Source organism: Columba livia, chromosome 19 (assembly GCF_036013475.1).
Source record: "Columba livia isolate bColLiv1 breed racing homer chromosome 19, bColLiv1.pat.W.v2, whole genome shotgun sequence".
In the NCBI taxonomy this organism is placed as follows: Eukaryota; Metazoa; Chordata; class Aves; order Columbiformes; family Columbidae; genus Columba; species Columba livia.
The window spans coordinates 11,201,643-11,221,985 of NC_088620.1; the positions used below are offsets into that span (position 1 = coordinate 11,201,643).

Below are 20,343 nucleotides of genomic sequence, written 5' to 3' on the forward strand. Positions count from 1 at the left end.
GCATCAGCAGGATCTGTAAGACCCTGTCAGCATCCCCTTATGTCCTGGCTGGTTGTGCAGGGTGTGGAGGAGCTCCTCTGTGTCTCGCTGACTGTGAAGCACCACTTGCTTGGCCTGGAGCTGCTGCACCTCCTGTGTCTGCTCTCCTGCTTCTCGGCCCTTCATGCTGAGCACAGCCTAGGGCAGTAACAGCCCTTTGCTGCCCCTGCCCCCTGCCCTGCTGCACCGGTGCCCCAAGCCCTGCCAGAGCTGGCCCGTTCTGCACACCAGAGAGAGACCCTTGCAGAATCTGGATGAATTGTCCCTGTGGGAAGGTGATACCTCCAGTGACACAGCCAGAGCGGGGTGGCTTTAGCAGCAGTGTCATTGGTGTGGGTGCTGTCCCCTGCTTCTGTATGAGCTTCTTTGTCCCTTGTGCCGGTGTGCAGCACCTGGGTGCAGGCTCAATGGGAGGGTGCCCAGCACAGCTCCGTTTCAGACGGTGCTGTTGGGAGCAGTGACTGTCCCCGGGCAAAAACCTCCAGGCAAGTCCCTGCACCTGTGTCCCATCATGTGATGTTCCTTGGTTGCGTGTCCTTGGGTTAGAGCAGGGGTGAAGCTGTGACTCTGTCACCTCTTTCATGTGAGTGATCGTGGCCACAGGCTCCCGCGTTCATGAGCAGTTCTGGGGCTTTGGTCCTGCAGGTGTCTGCGGTGCAATCAGGCCTATGGTTCCTGCAGTCTGTGTGGTACTGTCCTCTGGTGGCAGCTTTGCGGTCTGGCTGCTTTCACAAGTCCATGCTGTTGTTCCCCTGTGTTGTAGCCCCCTGAGTTTCAGCCTGGAGCTTGCCTGCTGTTGGTGTCAGGGATCCTGCCCCGCTCAGCACCGTCTGCCTGTCCCACGTCCCAGCCCTTGGCTCCTCCTGTCCTGCTCAGCCCTGCACCACATCTGTCTGCCCATGTTTGGTTGCTCTCTCTTTGGATCTTGACTGGACTGTAGGTGATGAGGTGGCCAGTGCAAATGTTTTTTATGTGTCTCAGTGCAGATTTTGCCTCACCCTGTAGAATAAAAGCAGCCATGAAATAATCTATGGGATCAGGGGATGCTGGTACAGCTCCTTGTTTGGTGAAAGACCTAAGACAGAAACCCAGGGAGGACAGAGCTTACATTTGCTCATATTTGTTACTTCATCTGGTTGCAATCTAGAAAAGCAGCTCACCAGCCCCCAGGAATCTAAGCACATGTTGTGAGAGGAAGGTGCTCAGGCAGCCTTGTCGTGTACCAACAGCTGTGTACAGTTATCCAGAAACTGGTGCCTTATTCACCTCACTCGGTGTCAGAGGCTCATTTTCCACTGGATTTGCTTTCCCTGCATTTTTAGAAATATTAATAACTGGAGGCAAGTGATGCTATAAAGGGGGGAACAGAGGGAGGGGACTGGAGGGGGAAGTATGAGAATCAGAGCAGTGGAAAAAGAAGACAATTTAGCCGAGATACAGGGAGCTTGAAGTCAAATTTGGGATACAGAGACAGGAGGAGGGTTGCTGGGGCATTTCCTTGTTCTGTGATTCTTTGGGGTTTGTAATGCACTGTAGGTATCTGCTAAGTGAGGACCCTTTTAAGGTTGAGTGTTTCTTGCTCGCACACTCCAGCCATGACCCTCAGCAATAGGAGCTGAGCCCTGTCTGGAGGTCTGGGGTAGTGGATGTGGCATTAGGATATGGCATGTGACCTATGCTAAGAGCCCAATTTAGACAGTGGCTTTTAACCCAGCATAAGCTGGCTAAGGAAGACAGGGTCCCCTCGGCTTTTCCTGGGCTGCACTATGATGTGTTCAAGTTAATACATCCTATCTATTGTAAACCTTTAGAACACAGGAGTGACTATGTGCTAATTTGACATTTGTAGGTCCTATTCTAAAGAAGTCCAAATACAATCTCCGTTAGGCAGGCCTAGGTCCAGGGTGACTTATCCAGGAGACAGCACCCATGGGCGCTTCCAGTGCAATGTGTGCTGCAGGGTGCCTCATCTTAGACTCATGGAATCATTTCAGTCGGAAGAGACCCTCAGGATCACCGAGTCCAACCATAAACTCACTCTAGCATTAACCCGTGTCCCTGAGAACCTCATCTAAACGCCTTTTAAATCCCTCCAGGGATGGTGACTCCAGCACTGCCCTGGGCAGCTTGTTCCAATGCCCCACAGCCCTTTCCAGGAAGAATTTTTTCGTAATACCCAATCTAAACCTCCCCTGGCGCAACTTGAGGCCATTTCCTCTTGTCCTGTCACTTGCTACTTCGGAGCAGAGACCAACACCCTCCATGCTCCAAGCTCCTTTCAGGCAGTTCAGAGAGCGATAAGGTCTCCCCTCAGCTCCTGTTCTCCAGGGTAAACAGCCTCAGTTCCCTCAACCACTCCTCATAAGACCCATCTTGTCGCGTTGTCTTCTCTCCCTCTGTTCCTGAGGCTTTGTCCAGTCCTGGTCTCTAGTGCAGGTATTTGTTCGATGTCCAAGTGCTGCTGTTGGCTCACTATGAGGTTCACTGTGTTTTAGCTGCTGTCCCCATGATGTGCGAGACAGGGCTGATCGCACCGGAGCCCTCCGGCCCCACGCAGTACTACGGCGAGTCGTCCGACACCTACTACCAGGTGGACCGCTGGCAGCGGCTGCGCACGGCTGTCAGGAAGCTGGAGTTCTGGGAAAACTTCAACGCCGAGCTAATAGGCAGCGGCTTCTTCTCCAAAGTGTACAAGGTAACCCAACACACAGGCAGCCCGTGACCTGTGTGACAGCAACTCAGGGTGTTTAGATGGTGCCTCACCTGAGGAGCTTGTGCCTGAGCTTATTTCCTCATCTTCACACCTCCCAGCTTACCCTGGCGGGTGGGATGGGGTGAGGGAGGGACAGGATGCTCCCCTCTGTGCACCTAGCGCAGAGCCTTTGATGTACATGTCCCCTTCCATAGTGAAAAAGGAGATGAGAGGACTCAATCAGCCAGTGTTCATTGATACTGTCATCTAGCCGTACAACAGGCTTGTCAGGGAGCTAAACTGGATGTTGGATGAGATTAGGGGATATTTCTGCTCTGTGCAGGTTTTGTTGTCAAAACTGTAGCAAAATATATAGAGAAAAAGAATGTAAATCTAAACTGCGTGTGTCTCCCAGAATACCTGCCACCCACACCCTGTGGGGACACCAGCGCTGTCACCCTCCCTGGCTCCTGCCCTGTGTTGCAGTGATGCTGGAGAAGAGCAGGGGACCTGGGGCAGTGTCCTGCTAGGACAGGCTGCTGCTCCATCCACTTCTGCCTCTGCTGCCTTAATGCCAGGGACCTGTGGCTCCCTCTGAGCCAGTGCATGATGCAGATGGTGTGTCACCAAAGCAAACTTGCTTTTCTCACTGTTGTGAGTCACTTGTTGCACCAAGCTCCACTGGTGTGGGAGTTTGTTTAACCCTCTCTGAGCAAGCACAGGATCCAGGATGCTGCTCTTTGCTTCCCCTCCAATGCTGCTCCTGGAACATGCAACTGCACAAAACATACATGTTGGACAGATAAACGCATATTGCATTCTCAACAGTTTGTCTCCTCCTCTCCTGCATCTGGGCTTGGTGCTGTGATAAAGCCTTTGGGTGAACTTCAGGTCCAGGGACAGTGCACTAAAGCTGTTCAGGGGGAATCCCCAGCCAAAGGTCTTTGGCATCTCTTTGCAGACTGGAGCAATATATGACAAATACCTCCCCCCACCTCAGCTTTCCTTCTAGTAAGTGCTTTCTATGCATATGCAGCACATTGTTGCCATTGCCTTATTTTTCCTTTATCTAGCAGCTTTTCATAGTAACAGTTGCTGTTTCCTCCATATGTGGCGTTTTCTCTTGCCCTGGCACTGAATGAAATTCCAGCAGTTGGCTGGAGACACAGATCTTGCATGAAAATGAAATAGTATCTTGAAGTAGAAGCAGAAAAAGAGATGCCATCAAAATGAACTTTGAATGAAATGCTATGGATCAAATAGTAAGAAGACAGCAGAGGAGGACTTGGGGCAAGGACAGTCCTCTGTGGGGACTTGACATCTGTCTGAGAAATTGAGCGTGACCGTAATCGGGTGCTGGGATGACTCCTGGTCCTCTTGGGTCAGCCAGTGCCCCGTGGACTGGTACTGAACAGCAGCACTCCTGCTGTGAAGCATCACTGGTGATGGTCCTTCGAAGCTCTTTGCCAACAGACGCTGTCTTCCAGTGCACTCCCACAGCAAGGACACAAACTCCCTGAAGTGCTGGCTGCCTGCTTTTGCCATCCTTTGTCCTTCTGTTAAGCCCATTTTCAGGAGTTGTTAAATGTGGGTAGGCTGAAGAAGGAGGTTTTGCATGGTTCTACTTGGTGACTCAGACTCAAGAGGTCTGGGCACAGCCTTCTGCTCTGTGGGTTGTATTGCATGCCCTGGCACAAGGTATTTTCCCTCTTTTTCTGCCTTATTTTTTTGATGTGCGATAAGGAACTATTCAAGTTTCTCCTGGGGAAAGCATAAAGCTGCTTTCATGGGCAGCTGTCTCATATGTAGGGTCCTGAGGTGCTCAAAAGCAGGAGAGAAATGCAATGTGACTTCATTTTTTCTGAGGCTGGTCTAAGGCACTGCCCAAAGGAGGCTCTGAGCAACGTCTCTCTCTGTTGGCCCTCAAAATGCTGCACACACGTTAGGAAGCACAGTCCCACTCTGTGTCTTTCTGCAGTTTCCAGTGCCGAATTTTCACATTTCTCCACTTAAGGCTGACACAAGCTCTTTGCCCTTCATCACCCATTAGCATGAAATGAGAATGCCTTGGAGGTCCCTCTGCACCTCCCTGGTTCTCACACTGATCCAGGACAAAACTGGGCACTTTATGTGATTCAGAGCAGACCAAGGGCTGCTCCATGTCGGCCAGAGCAAAGTCTGAGGGCCTGTGTTCTTGGAAGAGGCCTTCTGAGCCCATTGCCTTTGCCCACCTTTCCCAGTACTATTTCTTGGGTGTGGGTCATTGCTTTTCAGTGATTTTTTTGCCAGACTAGGCTGGACTTTGCACTGCTTTGTGGACAATAACTTGTCAGCTCTCACCGACTCCACCGGCCCAGGCAGTGTTTGTGAGCTCTGCTGGTGTTCACATGTAGCCTCACCTGGAAGCTCAGTGTAGCTCAGTGGCTCCACCAGAGTTGGTAAAGATGTCTCACTGAAACACAGTATTAGCTCTTCTGAAAGTTTTTCAGATCTTCCCTTCCAGTTTTCAAATGCACCCTGTACTCTGTCCTGGGCACAAGGGCACTCTCAGTCTTTGGGCGATGATGACTGATAGCATCTCTTATATTTACATCTGTGCAATTACAGATAATAATCAGTTATATCTGATGAGTGACCCACAGCTGGTAGTTATGAAGTCCCATCAGGTGAGGGTGTCGGAGCCCTGGCTTCCTTCCAACCCGCTCGAGTAGAGAGGCAGAGTTATTCCAGCGGCAACATCAACTATCAGGTTGCGTTCCTTCAGAAAGGCAGCTCATGTTACTCCCAAGACAGGTTGTTCTGTGACTCTGATTATAACGAACCTTTCTCTCCTTCCAGCCTGGCTGGGTCTTACATGCAGCTCTTTGTTCTCACCATGGCTAGTAACCTTCTCTGTAAACTGGCTACCACAGAGAGCAATGGGTGACTTTGGGACTCAGTGCTTCTATTAAGCCAGCTCATGCCGTGTCTAAACTATTTTTGCCTTAAAAAAACCAAACTAAACTCAACAAACCTCAAAATGAGATAAAATTAAACACGTCTGGATTTTCTGCTAGCCTTGGGAGACCTGTCAGGACATCAGTGTGGGCCACACCTTATACATGAGTCTCCTTAAAACAGACATTAATTGAGGGTGGAAATATTAAAGTACCACAATTCTCTGTGATGTATTCTGGAAACTGCTATTTGATTGTCAACCCAGGTGACATGAGCTGCAGTGCAGGGGCCCTGGATGGTCCTGTCAGCGCTGAGAGCCCGGGGACCCCGCACATCCTTGCGGCCGACACGAACCCTGCGTTCTGTACTGCCCAGCCCCAGGTCCTCCACAGAGGCCGGCGAATTTCCTCCTAAAAATGCTTGCTCAGTCTGTTCACTGTTGTAAGATGGAGAAAATAATTCTGTTTTTTGTTCTTCAGCTTCCGGTGCCCCTGCCCAGGGGAAGCCCCAGGAGGGGAATGTCCACAGCAGAGGTTCAGTTTAGCACAGAGCTGGGTAGCAGACACAGGGCCTCCATCCTGGGATGTGAGGGACAGATAAACTGGCTCTGTACTTTCTTTGTTGTATCTATCTGGCAGAGTCTGGGTGGAGGGAAACTGGCCATGGGCAGGGGTGCGGAAGGAACTGGGGATGAATGAGGCCAACAGCCTTGCAGGGACATCAGACCCAGACAGGAAGGAGGGATGGAGACGTTGGGAAGGCTATGGTTGGAAAGGGACGTTGAATGTAACACATTGGAGGAGAGAAGGTCAGGTCTGCGATGACCCAGTGTGGTTTGAGAAACTGCACCAGCCCAAGAAACACACAAATTTTTGCAGAGAGTGTTGTGATGTGTTGGGACAGGAGGGACTTAGCTGTGCCCAGCCACCCAGGCAGGCATCACTGGAGTGGAGCTTATGTGGGACAGCACTTTGCACTTGTGCAATGACTGTGCAAAGCCCTGTGCAGCAAGAAAATCAGATGTGACTGAGAAGGGATGCTGCCGTCCAGAGGGGCTGGCAGACCTCTGGAACCTGAGATGTCCTGCTCCAACCTTGGCTCCAGGTGACCCAGGCTGCTTCTTGTAAAGTGATGGTGGTGAAGATCTACAAGAACGACGTGGACCAAGAGGTGATTGTGCGTGAGATCAGCCTGCTGCAGAAGCTGTCCCACCCCAACATCGTCAGGTGGGCACATCCTTCAGCCACGAGCAGTGGGCACTGGCTGGCAGGGGCTGGAGTTGGTGTCTCTAAGGCAGTTCTTCAATGGAGAATAGAGGTGAACATTGATGGCTTCTTATTTTTTTTTTTTTAATGTGTTCTGCTTAGGTACCTTGGGATATGTGTGAAAGATGACAAGCTGTACCCCATTCTGGAGGTAAAGGTTTTCTTGCTTGTAAGTGTGCTGTAGGCAGGGAGACAGATCATCTGCAGGCAGATGATAACCTGTAATGCATATCTGCGCCTCTCTGACTCCTGCACCACTGAATGGCTCTCGTCTAGCAAGATTGCCTTGGAGGGGCTTCTGGTCCTTTCTGAGCCACAGCTGGTCACACCTGGAGTGGGGCATAGTTACTGCAGGGCCATGAGATTCAGGCAGGAGAGCCAAAAAGTGTCTCGGGTTGGCTTGGTACCACAAAAGTGCCAGAATGTGCCAGCTGGCGGGGAGAAGAGGAGCCAGGTATGGAGGGCAAGGAGTAGAAAGTTGTTGTGGTTTAACCCAAGCTGGCAATACAACCATCACTCACTGACCCCATCCCCAATCCCCAATCTCAGACCAGAGCAATTCAAAACATTAACTCTGTGCTGGGCTGTTATCTCTTTTCTCAAACTAAGTCCAAATAATGAGCTTGCTAACTATGGAAAATAAAGTTTTCTAACTACATGAAGAAAATGAACCCATTTTCAGTCAAACCAGTGCAGAAGTACAGTAGATGGAGAGCGGCAGGAGCTCCAGGGTGGTTCTGAAATGGTGGTGTGGTCTAATGGACAAGCCTGGGCTGGTAGCGGGAAGGTGTCACCTTGCTCCTACGCTGCTGGTGACAGAACACATTCACTGAGCTGCTGCCAGGCTTTCTGCCTCTAGTTCAGTGCCTCTGAGTGAGGACCACCGCTGGCTTATACCGCTGTCCCTCAGCGGGGCAAAGCCCAGAGACCAGCAGTGACATGCTGCGCCAGGAGGGGTATTTGCACTGTACCGCACACAGGGGCCCCGTGGGAGGTGTCATTCCCAACCTCCATCCCAGCAGAGGGGCTCCAGGGTTGGCAAGGGAGGTTCAGCACCCAGGAAGCTGCAGGGGACCCTGTGCCCAGCTGCACAGCCACCTGCTTTATGTCTCTCTTCACAGTATGTGAATGGGGGTTGCCTGGAGGAGCTCCTGGCCTGCAAAGACATTGCTTTGATGTGGAAGGAAAAAGTGGACTTAGCTTCGGACATCACCAGAGGAATGATCTACCTGCACTCCAAGAATATCTACCACCGAGATCTCAACTCCAAGGTAGGCAGCTGAAAAGGGGATGGCACCCCAGACCTTAAACCATGATGCTGCTGAAGGCAACTGTGCCATGGGACTGTACAAGGACCCCTTAGAGCTGTAACCAGGAGACCTCAGGCCTCGCACTGATCCTCTTCTCCATGTTAATCCCTGTGCAGTCAAGGAAACTTGCCAAGCAGGAAACTCAGACAGAGAGAAAAGTTTATTGCTTCAAGGGCTGTTGTTGTCAGAAAAGAAACCAGATGGAAACGCGTGCAGTATTGCACATGGTTTTCTTTGCCTATCATTGCAGGAGAAGCTCTGCCACATTTAGAGGCTTCCTTTCCTGCTCACAGCAAGAAGGATGTTGTTGCTACCAGGAGCTGGTCATGGGCTCTGGAGCAGCTGCAGTGTGAGATGGTCCGTGTCTGTTTGCAGAGCACCAGCAGAGCTCGGTAGATGTGTGTCTCCTAACTCAAGGGCAGGGAAGATGTTCCTCCTTGATCCAGAGGGTCTGGGTCACCAATTTTAGAATGGTCACCTCCATGTGTTTCACATCCTGCTAGTGTGCCAGCTGTGATGACTGGCACCTGGAGGCCCAAAGGCACATCATGTTCCTGATGTACTGGCCCTCTGGCTGGGAGGCTGCTTTCCTCAGCCTGCGCTCTTGCTGCTTGATGGGGCAGGAACAGCAGCTGGGGCTTTGGCACTCTCAGGTTTGTCCATGGGGACAGGCTTTGACGTGGGTCTTTCTCTGCCACTGGTGTGGCAGAAGGAACGTGGTGAGACTGTGCTTTGTTGATCTCTCTTGGGCAAAACTATGCAAACCTCAGCTGGAGCTGCAGCATGTCCCTGATATCACAGGGAAAGGGAGCAGAGGGGTTTGCCACCAGCCTGGACCTCGTGTGTATCAGAGGACACCGGAGGCTGGCTTGGTGATCTGTGGAATTGGAGCCTGCAAGTCCTTGCAGTTGATGCAGGATAGGTGATGGTGTATCTCTTACAAGCCTTTTTTGCTGGTGCTTTGTGAGCTTTTTAAGAGAAGCTTGAAATATTGATGAAAGTTGACAGTGGGGAAGCCACTCAAGCATTACGGTCTTGAAAGACATCAGCACCAGAATGCAACTCATCTTTGTAATCTCAAACTGTTTACTTGGCTCAGTTAATAGCCATGAAGTTGCTACCTAGGAAGCTTGCAGTGACGATGGCTGAAGATAGAGAAGTGTGTATGTGCTCACTTGAAGTCTTTCCCTGGGAACAGATGCTAAGGATGAAATCCTGGGGACCTGAACAGGCTAGAATTGCTGGGGTTTTCAGAAACCTTAAGATAATTTTATGGGTATTTCTCCAGAAAACCAAGTTAGAGATGTGTGGCCACGGGCAGTGAGAAGGGCTGTGGCTGTGATCCTGCCGCCTTTGGCTGAAGGGTGAACAAAGTCGACAGGCACCGCTGGAGTGTCTTTCAGATAAAAGGATGTGGATCATCATGTTCATTGAACAGCATCTTCAAAGGACTTTTCCTGGCTTCAGATGTGATTGGTCCATCCCTAATGTGCCCTGTGCACTCCATGTGCTGCCAGGATGCAGGGGAGAGCTGTAACAGCGAGGTGGGGCTGAGAGCTGGGGAGATGCTGCTCACTGAAGTGTCCAGGCCCTTTCCTCCTCACCGGGCACCTCATGCTGTGCCCCATGGACTCCTTTCAGAACTGCCTCATCCGCCTGACTCCGCGGAGCCGCGAGGCGCTGGTGACGGACTTCGGGCTGGCTAGGGAGGTGACGGAGCTGCCTGTGAAGGATGTGGAGAGGAAGCTGTCTCTGGTGGGCTCTGCTTTCTGGATGGCTCCTGAGATGCTTCGGGGAGAGCCCTATGACCGGAAGGTATGGCACTGCTGCTCAGCTCCTTGCTCAGCCTCAGAGCTTCCGACTGAGTGAGATGTCTCCTCTGCTTGCTGGTGGCATGTCCCAACAGCAGAAGAGGTCTTCTCTCATTCCCCAGGAAACATTGCCCTGCTAGCCAGAACTTTGCTTAATAGTGTTCCACTTAGAAGTTCCTTCTGTGCCCTTGTTAAGTTAAACTTTCAGGAAAATAGATTGCTGCCATGGGCAAACACAGTGAAGTCTCTCTGTGGAAGAAGTTTGACGAGTTACAGCCCAGTGAGGCTGTGGCGGGTGGTGCCAGAGCTGTGGTAGCAGCACCAGACACGCTGAACGAGAGCACAGGGCCAGACTTCCTGAAGATGGGGCTGGAGTCCAAGTGGGGCTGCGGTGTTTGTCAGGGGGTTCAGAGCCCAGAAGGAGTTTAAGAGTTTGCTGCCTCCATCCCCAATGGGCTTTTTAGGTGGGCTTTTGCGTAACTAATGGAAACACCTTGTCACTGGTATTCCCCTTTCTCATGCTTTACTTCTGTGTGTGCCCTGTCCCACCTCCTGCTCTCCCACCCCTTATGCAGGTGGATGTGTTTTCCTTTGGCATTGTCCTCTGTGAAACCCTGGGCAGGATCCCAGCTGACCCTGAAGTGCTTCCCAGGACTAAGGTAACAGTTCCTGCAGCCAAATCTAATGGTGTTTTCTCCATGGTACCAGATTGTGGCTTCTCTCTGGACCAGACAGGCCTGTACACATGTACATGTTCTCACTCAGGTTTCTCAAGGTTTTTCCATGGGAAAATCTGATCTCCAGATTTTCAGTGCACAAGAGTTCAGTGCATCTATAGTTTCAACACTATTTGAGATGGAGTGCTTCTGTTTAAAGACGTCAGTTCCAAATATTTCATTTCACTTTGATATTTCAGCTTCTCCATTGAAGTTCCGGGTTAAACACAATTTAATCACAAACACTTATTTTCAAATACATTGCAGTTAATACACAGTTCATGTGGAAACAGTGGTCTTCCCTAAACACATGGCCTTTTTTGTTTTGATAGTTGCAACATTTCCCTTCCACAAAGTGGGAAGGGAAAGTATCCTGAACAGGGATGAAAAATCCAGCAGGAAAACAGCAAATTGCTGTTTTCCAAGGAGCAATGCAAAGAACCTGCAGTGACCAGAGGTCGTTCCATTTTCCCGTGAGACTGAACAGGAGCTAACTCTCCATGCGTGTTCACAAGATGAAGGAGAATTACATATCAGAGGCTCTGAAGTCTGAAGGGATGAAGCTGTAGTTATGGAAACTGCTGGCTGGGCCCCTGTAACCCTCAGTTGCTGCTGGAACACCAGATTACCTGCAGTTCCTGTCCTCAGCACCTGGGGATGGTTCCTCTACTGGTTTCTGCCTTTGTGTCTCTTATTGCCTTAGTCTGAGCTTTTTCAGGAGGGTACGTGGCGCCCCACGGGGAGAGCACGGAGCAAGCAGAAGGTGCTGCAGTCTCGCAGCTCTGCTGATGGTTCACCATCTGTGTAAAACACCTGTGATGGAGACCCTAAAAGCTTTAAACACTGAGCATTTTGTGCCTTAACACCTTGAAGAGGATGAAAAGCTTTTAAAGGAATTTATAGCTGAAGTCTTTCCTACATATTTTTTCTCCTTCCTCACAGGATTATGGTTTGGATGTTGCTGCCTTCCAAGGGATGATCAGTGAATGCCCCAAGCGGCTGATGGACCTCGCTGCCAGCTGCTGTCGGGTGAGATTCTTGCTAATGTTTTTGTATTTTTGTTTGTTGTTTTGTGTGTGTGTGTGTCTGTTTGTTTTGTTGGATTTGCATCACACTTCTGTGGCAGAGACCAAAATTTTTGTGAACCCTGGAGAGCTGCTCTCGGTGCAAGCACACGGACATGATAGCTGCAAATGAATGGCTCTGCCACTTCCTGGGTGTGCTTCCATCCACCGAACTGTTTTGCCCCTAGGAGAAGTGTTTAGTTTGTGTATTACAGCTTGGAACATCCCAAGGTCCTGCCTGTTCCCTTGCATGTCAACCCCAGAGTGGGCAGCAGGTTAGTGGTGATGTCCAGTCCCTCCCTAAGCCAGGGTGCAGGCAGGGACACCCACTGATCCTGTCTGGAGGGCACTGCCTCACTGTTACAGGTATCATCAGAGCACAGCTCTTCAACCTGTCTTGCTTTAGCATGAAAGGTAGTGATGAAAACTAGGGGGCCTCCCCATGCTGCCCAAGGCCTTGGGAGGCCAAGCAGAGAGAAAGCGAGGATCCAAGTTAATCTCTGAAAGGAAGAGAAAACAAAGGCAGTAATCAGGCAGAGAGTGGAGGAGGTGGGTGATCATAATGCATCTAATTGTTCAAGGCAGTAAATGGAATTAAATTCTTGCATGGGTCTCGAGGATTTCTGAATAACTTGCCCTGAGTCAGAGGAATGATTCATGTGAGCAGCTGTCTTACATTTATGTGTGTTCAGGTCTTGTATATCTGATGGGTGGCTTCCTAATGCAAGCTGATAGAATAACGAGCTTCGGCCAGAAACGGCCCTTGGGGGCAGCCCCGGGAGGGCACGGTGGGGTTGCGGGATGGTGATGCCCTGGGCCATGTCCCTCATTTTGGGTACACCCCGATGGCAATGAGAGGGCTGGGGGATCACAGTTCACTGAGGATGAGCTGCATCAGGGAGGCAAGACAGTTAGATCCTGACTGTCAGGGATTGATACATCTCCCTGCTGGTTCCTACCTGCAGCCCTTCCCTGCACAGCACCTGCCCCTGCACCATTTGGGTGGGTTCTCAGATGAGCGGTTCCCACACTCTGTCCAGGTTGGGTACGTCAGGGTTGTTTTCAGCATCTCGCTGGCCGTGCTTGAGCTGTACTGCACCATGGGACCTGTCCTCTGGCTGCTCGGTTGCCGCAACCTGGGCCTGGATCACCAAGGGGTGATGGCAGAAGGTTCTACCAGCAAGCGTGTGACCCAGACCAGTGATAAAGATGGATGGATATTGTTGTTCAGCCTTGGGGACCCAGCAGAGCTGTTGCAGAGCACCCACCTTCTGTCTGGGGTGTCCTCTTCAGCTTTCCCTTCTCATTCCAGGTAGAAGCATTTAAGAGACCGTCTTTCTCCGAAATCCTGGAGGAGCTGGAGGATGTGGCGGAGAGCCTGGAGCCTTGGAGGGACAATCAGCTTTCAGGCTGAGCTGCCTGCCTCCTGTGAGGCTGGGCAGAGAATCACTCAAACTGTAAATGAACTGCCTGGGGGGTCAGGAGTGAAGAAGGAAAGCGGGGAAGGGAAAAGCTAAGCCATGCACTCATGTTTATTTAATCATGGTCTCGGTATTTGATTTCTTGGATGAAAAACATGGTTAAAATGAAAAAGGGACTTAGCAAGGGTATCTTTTTCCTAGGTAAGATTTTTAACCGATGTAATTAGGACACTGATCAACCTTTGTCTGTTTGCTTGTTGAAAGCAAATGACTCTGGAGGCACCTGAATTCCCTTGCGGATGCTTTCCAAATTCCTGACAGAAACATCATGCTCTCCTGCTTCCCCATGCCCCCCAGACCCAGGGTCTTCCCTTCTCCATCCTCATGGCCTAGGGGAATCACCTCTTGGGGGGCTGGAGTCTGTGCAGTGTGAAGGAGACGGGCTTTGGGGCACGTGGTGAGCCTCAGAGTCACCTCATATTTCAAAGCCTTAAGGCACAGTCTGGCAGCCTTTCAGGAGCAGGTGTGCTCTGTGAGGGCTCTGGCGGGGTCTCCTGGCATTGCGCTGGGTGCACCCGGGCTCAGAGGCAGCCAGCAAGATTTCAGAGCCCGCTGGGGCCACCGAGGGGTGCCAACCTGCACGGGCCGAGACGATGGGTCGGTGTGCCTTATTGTGGTGCAAACTAACTGACTAATATTTCCTCTCCAAAAAGCTTTGTCAGACACACGTCCCAGCATCACGGCAGTCTGGATTTCTCCCTGCCACGCTCAACCAGGCTCAAAGACGAGCACACTGCCAGCAGCTTGTGAGACTGACATGAGGCAGAGCTGGGTCCAGCATCATTCAGCATCTCTCACACTTCTCTGCCTGACCCAGCACCCATCACCTTCTCAGTGACGTGGGACACCCATGCCGGCCCCAGGGCTCAGGCTGCCAGGGAAGGACTTGGTTTTGACACCGCGTTTCCTTCTGTGGGCCAGAGGAGGGTGCTGGGGCTGCAGATCCAAACGCGAGCTGGAAAGAATAATAGCTAGAAATGCTCTGCATTGCAAGTTAAGAGAAAAAGATGAGGAGTCAAGTGCCTGCGCCCAGATCAGCTGATTGCTAAACCATTGGTCTGAAAGACATTTTCTGCTGGGACCAAAATGTTTGTGGGTGTAAATAGATGTAATGTCTGTATAGTGGTGGGGCTGTGGCTTTGTTCTTGTAGGCTGTAAGCTCTTGGAGCACAGATCGTTCATCTGTCCAACGAAAAGTATCTGTGCAGTGTTCAGCCCAATGGGCCTTCAGTCCATGGCTTTTCTCCCATACAGGGGTAGACCTGCCTGGGGGCACCATCTCAAGCTCTTGGAGCTGTAATTTGGTGTCACATATAGCCCAACGTCTTTGTGCTGTGGTGCCTGCACAGAGGGATGTCAGTGGTGTGCTGGGGCACAGGCATAGTGGAAGAGCATGGTGAATTTTCACCAGGGATCATGAGGAAATGGTACCTGGCATGAAATGCAATAAATGGCAACATGGTAATGAGCTCAGCACACCTCTAGGAAGCACTGTACTGAGCTGCTCTCCATCATCTTTGAAAGGTCATGGAGAACAGGAGAGGTGCCTGAGGACTGGAAGAAAGTCAGAGTCACTCCAGTCTTCAAAAAGGGCAAGAAGGGTGACCCAGGAAGCTACAGGCCAGTCAGCCTCACCTCCATCCCTGGAAGGGTGGTGGAACAACTCATTCTGGATGTCATCTCCAAGCACATGGAGAAAGAGATGGTTATCAGGAGTAGTCAGCATGGATTCACCAAGGGGAAATCATGCTTGACCGACCTGACAGCCTTCTGTGGTGGCATGGCTGGCTGGGGAGAGGAGGGGAGAGCAGTGGGTGTTGTCTGCCTTGACTTGAGCAAAGCTTTTGACACTGTGTCCCACAACATCCTCACAAGCAAGCTCAGGAACTGTGGGTTGGATGAGTGGACAGTGAGGTGGATCAAGAACTGGCTGGACGGCAGAGCTCAGAGGGTTGTGATCAACGGTGCAGAGTCTGGTCGGAGGTCTGTAGTTAGTGCTGTTCCCCAGGGGTCCATACTGGGTCCAGTCTTGATCAACCCGTTCATCCATGACTTGGATGAAGAGACTGAGTGCACCCTCAGCAAGTTTGTGGGTGATCCCAAACTGGGAGGAATGGTTGATGCACCAGAAGGCTGTGCTGCCATTCAGCGTGATCGGACAGGCTGGAGGAGTGGGCAGAGAAGAACCTGGTGGGATTCAACAAAGGCAAGTGCAGGGTCCTGCACCTGGGGAGGAACAACCCCCGGCAGCAGCAGAGGTGAGGGGTGGACCTGCTGGAAAGCAGCTCTGCAGAGAAGGACCTGGGAGTCCTGGTGGACAAGAGGGTGACCATGGGTCAGCAATGTGGCCTTGTGGCCAAGGAGGCCAATGGTACCTGGGGCGCGTGAGGAAGAGTGTGAGCAGCAGGTCAGGGAGGTTGATCCTCCCCCTCTGCTCTGCCCTGGCGAGGCCACATCTGGAGTTGTGTCCAGTTCTGGGCTCCCCAGTTTAGGAAGGACAAGGAATCACTGGAGACAGTCCAGTGGAAGGATCAAAGATCCTGAGGGGTCTGGAACATCTTTCTGATGAAGAGAGACTGAGGGACCTTATTGATGCTGATGAATATCTCCAGGGTGGGTGTCAGAGGATGGACCAGACTCTGTTCAGTGGTGCCCAACGCCAGGGTGAGGGGCAACGGGCACAGACTGAAACACAGGAGGTTCCATCTGAACATGAGCAGAAACTTGTTTGCTGGGAGGTGCCAGAGCCTGGCCCAGGCTGCCCAGAGCGGGTGTGGAGTCTCCTGCTCTGAGACATTCAGACCTGCCTGGATGTGATCCCATGCAATCTGCTCTGGTAAACCTGCTTTAGCAGGCAGGTTGATGGGTTGGACTGTATGATCTCCAGACGTCTCTTCCAACCCAAACCCTTCCATAGTCTCTGATTCTGTGATCTGCAGCTCCTCATTCCCCAGAGGTGCCATTGCGCATTTGTGAGTTACTGACTTATTTGCACAAGAAACCTCCCATTTAACAGCAAACTGCTCCGCAGACACCTTCATCCTGGCTGGATACTGCCAATGGGGGAAGCAACGCCTTGAGAAGTAGAAGACTGAAAATAAGGGAAGATTTTCAACCCAGAGGAAAGAGAGTGGCCACTTTTTGCCTTGCACCAGTTGGTGGACTTCAGACCAGTGGAGTGAAATGAACTGAACAAATGGCATTGATATATGTGTGTGTCTTCAGTGAGAGGCAGCAACCACCAGCATCACAGAGATGTGTTGGACAAAAATCACAGGGTATATATTTGGCTCCCAGGAGATGGACCTGAGGAGCCAACTGCAACCTCACAAGGCTTCCCAGGCTCCTCTGGGCTCTTCATCCATAGAGGAATAGTCTTGAGAACGAGGAATCCAACAGTGTGTCCAAACACCCCGAGCGTTAAGGATATGAAGCCTTTTCCAAAGGCCACTATGGATGAAGCCATCCACCTTGGCTTAGTCCCTGGCTAGATGCATTGCTTTCACAAAGCCTTTCACCAGCCTTCCCCGTGCTGCCTGGTCTGCCAAGCTGGGTTTTGTTCTTCTGCCTCCCCTGCACAGGAATAGACTAAAGGAAGACCTCTCAACATAGTGATCCCTCAAATAGCCTGGTATGGGGCGAAGGTGTCTTGTTCCAGGTCACTTCCCTGCAGGGCTGCTACTCTCCTGGCCACCCCGTTCCCAGGAGCAGCATGGCTGGTACTGCTGGTGCCCCACTGCAGACAGGGCTGGTCCTTCCCCAGCTGGACATCTGACTCTGGTCAAGCAGAGCAACAACTGTGGGGCTGGGACACAGTAGGATGTGTGTGGAGTTGTGTATACTTTGGTGATGCTGTGGTATGAAGAAAGATATTTTGGTTTTGTTTATCTGCCAGGGGCTAAGAAGCCTGCTTAAGGATTAAACAGATCCAGAGGGGGTGGATATCATCTGCACAGAGAATAGCATTAGCCAGCATGGTCTGAGCTGTGATGGATCAGAACTGTGTTTCTTCTGGGCTGCTTGTGTGCCCCATCCACTTTCATGCTGAGGCCACATGCTGGATCACAGGAGAATGAAAGCTGTCACATCTTTGCAAGAAGTTCCTGCTGTAGGGGCAGATGACACCATCTGCAAGACACCATGTGAACTGGAAAAGCCAATGTTGGGAGCCTGCAGAGAACAGAAGAGGTCTGGGAATTTGTCTTGTACATCTCATGAGTGAAGAGTTTCCCTTCACTGGTAAGAGCTGGAGGGAGAGGCAAGCATGGGAAACCTGCTGAGATGCCCTCCAGGAATGAGCCCCTGTGCTGGGCTTCCCAACACCAGTCTCATGCAAAGTTGAGGTCAGTGGTTGGATTTCATGTCTTGGAGTCCTGGCACTGAACTGAAGCAACTCTGACGGTGGGTGGAGGGTCTGGGCCGTGCAGCAGGTTTGCCTTTGCTGGACCTCACCAGGAGCTGCTTTGTCTGACTCTCTTCTCTCTGTAGACCACTTGCTCTGCAGATGCCTACAGCATGGACCTGGCCATGCTGCACCACACAGGCCATGCACTCTTGTGTCCTCCATTGTATCTTTGTTTGTTTGTTTTTATAAATGCCATTTGGAAATAAAGTCTATTGGTTCTTTTCCACATCAGCCCTGGCTGCTGTGTTCATCATCCTGGGTCTGCTGAGTGGTGCTGCTGAAATTCCCTGTTTCCAAGTATAGGCATTAAACACAATAAATGAACAACTTTGTGCTCTATCAGCATAGCTGGCATAATAAACCTCTAATCAAAAGTAATTTACAGAAGAGTATTACCTATGAAAAGTGGTGCTTTGAGTCCATTGCCCGCCCTGTGCCCCATTTTGTGTCAGGGTCAGCTGGTGTCTTAAGTCGATTCCTTCACTTTGGTTGGGTGGGCACAAGGAAATAGCAGCAGCACAAGCACAGTGTGAAGGGTGTTGGATTCGTCTTTTCCAACCTAGCAGCCAAAAGGACCAAACTGCAGTGAAATTATTTCACTTCCCCAGCTGCAGTTTGTTTTATGCTGGCTCGTACATGGCATTTGTTGCTCTTCAGATGCAACCCTGTCACACGGACACCTCAGAAACTGGAGGAAGGCATTCACTCGGCCGGGACCACTGGGTCTGCCGCATCCAAACACAAATCATAGAGCAACACTGAGGCTCAGTTCTCTGAGCTCCTCACAGGACAGTCATCAGTGTTAGATACAAAGAAGATCTTTCCTTCTGAAGTCCGGTTTCTTGAAGTCAGTCAGCTTTCAGATTTACGGCTGTGAATTCTCTGAGCACTTGCGTGTGGCCAAAGTCCTGTGTTCCTCCCTGGAAAGAACGTTCATGCAGCCCTTGGAGGCTGGCAGTAATGCCATGGGTGGTATGGACTGCTGATCTTTCCATGTCCCAGACTGCAGAGGCGCAGAATCACCAGAGGAAGCCTTGATCTGGCCAGGAGGCTGGCCAGAGAGGACGAGTTTGTCCCTGCTTTTACTTTCAGATGACTATGAATCAACAAGGCAGTTTCTCATCATGTGTCTGGCTCTCTGATATGGCAGAAACCAGGTCCTCTCCCCATGCCCCATAGCCTGGCCCTCTGCTCCTCCGGTGACTCCTCCAGCCTCACTTGCTGTTATTTGCAGCAAGGAAAATGTCTGGAGAAACTCCAGGGACATTGTAATTTTTAGGCTTCAGAGTTGGCCCTTTCCGGATTTGCTAATGAGTAGGAGAGGGTTTTCAAACACAAATGCAAACCTGATCCCTGAGCTTTCCAGGACACAGAGGAAAAGCCTTGAGCAGTGGCCAGAATCAGTCACTGATTGACTGGGGCTATTCTGCTTTTTTTCCAGGGACCCTTAGTGAGAAGATGGGTGGGATTTGTGCTGGATGAGATGCAGTGCCGGTGTGTGGCTTACTGCACCACCTTAGGGGACACAAGAGAATTTACATCTGCAGCCAGGTCCAAAACACCTTACCTAGCACTGGTGTTGGCTTGTCATAACTGAGTATTCTCTCTATGGAGTCGGGTGGATGTCTGGGCATGTTGACTAGATGAGCTTGGGTAAGCTGTTCTTGGTGTTCTCTGAGTCCCTTTAACATTGGTGTCCTTCACAGATGAAATTTAAATGTCGAAATCTTCTGTGTAGTAAGAGTAGAGGGTAGCAGGGAGCAGAGAAAGGAGATTCATCACTTTTAGCTGGGTTAAAGCTGGGGATGTCACCACCAGCTCGCGTGTCTCTGCAGAGGTGTCTGTGGGTCTGTGGCATTCTTGGGCCTCTCTGAGAAGCTGTGGACAACAGCATGACCGGCTGATCGGATGAGACAGAGCTGGATGCTGTGGGACCCTGGTCCTGCTCTTGCTGAGGACACGTCATTCTGACTGGGAGCAGGATAAAAACAACACAGAGCTCCTGCAGATGGAGGAGTGACTACGGGACTTCTCTGCTCAGACGCACTTTCTCAAGGTACCTGAAAAGGAGAAGTGAGCACCTAGTGAATAGAGAGGTGCAAAACCTCACATTTATTTCTTAGCATGTTGCTGACCTGCCATGGCGTGCTGGGTGAGTGGCCTCTTTGCTTTTCCAACCCCCAAGGTTTGGATTCAGTGTTGTAGGGCTGGACCTGCCCTTGCTGCACACCTGTGCAATAAGTAGTGTGATAAACCTGGACCATTAGGAACACAACACAAATAAATACTCTGCGTCCGCCGACTCTGGTCTGTCACTGCGGTGAGGAATTATCATTAGGCTCCACTCCCCTGTGTCGGCTGTGGGGAGGAGTCCAGGAGCAGAGTCCAGGAAGAAGAGATCCTTTAACCAGTTCTACTAAAACATCATACAGAGTGGATGAACTGCCTCCACCTGCCAGCAGACAGCCTGTCTTCAAATGCTACACGATGTCCACCTGTGCAAGGCTTGACTTGTTACTGCTGTAGTGTCTTGTTCCCACATGCTGCCGGACAGATTGCCTTGTACCAGCTCCTTGTCTGCAGCAGCTGAAGACTGAGGTCTAGAAGTGTGCCCTGGCTGGAG

The 20,343-nt window shown here is 51.1% G+C and overlaps 1 protein-coding gene across 6 annotated transcripts in view; it reads left to right on the plus strand.

The window, feature by feature from the left end:
• Positions 1 to 17,951, plus strand: part of LOC102098707 (dual specificity testis-specific protein kinase 2) — a 35,552-nt gene extending 17,601 nt beyond the window's left edge. For 4 of the 6 annotated variants that reach the window (XM_065036242.1, XM_065036244.1, XM_065036243.1 and 1 more), the window contains 7 exons: positions 2,535 to 2,734; positions 6,773 to 6,985; positions 8,055 to 8,204; positions 9,885 to 10,058; positions 10,630 to 10,713; positions 11,713 to 11,799; positions 13,147 to 17,951. In XM_065036242.1, the coding sequence (XP_064892314.1) occupies positions 2,535 to 2,734; positions 6,773 to 6,985; positions 8,055 to 8,204; positions 9,885 to 10,058; positions 10,630 to 10,713; positions 11,713 to 11,799; positions 13,147 to 13,248 (1,010 nt within the window). In that variant the 3' untranslated portion in view covers positions 13,249 to 17,951. Of the gene's footprint in view, positions 1 to 2,534; positions 2,735 to 6,772; positions 6,986 to 7,035; positions 7,085 to 8,054; positions 8,205 to 9,884; positions 10,059 to 10,629; positions 10,714 to 11,712; positions 11,800 to 13,146 lie in introns of all 6 variants that reach the window. The other 2 variants (XM_065036241.1, XM_065036247.1) reach the window with 1 other exon arrangement.
• Positions 17,952 to 20,343: the final 2,392 nt, after the last annotated feature.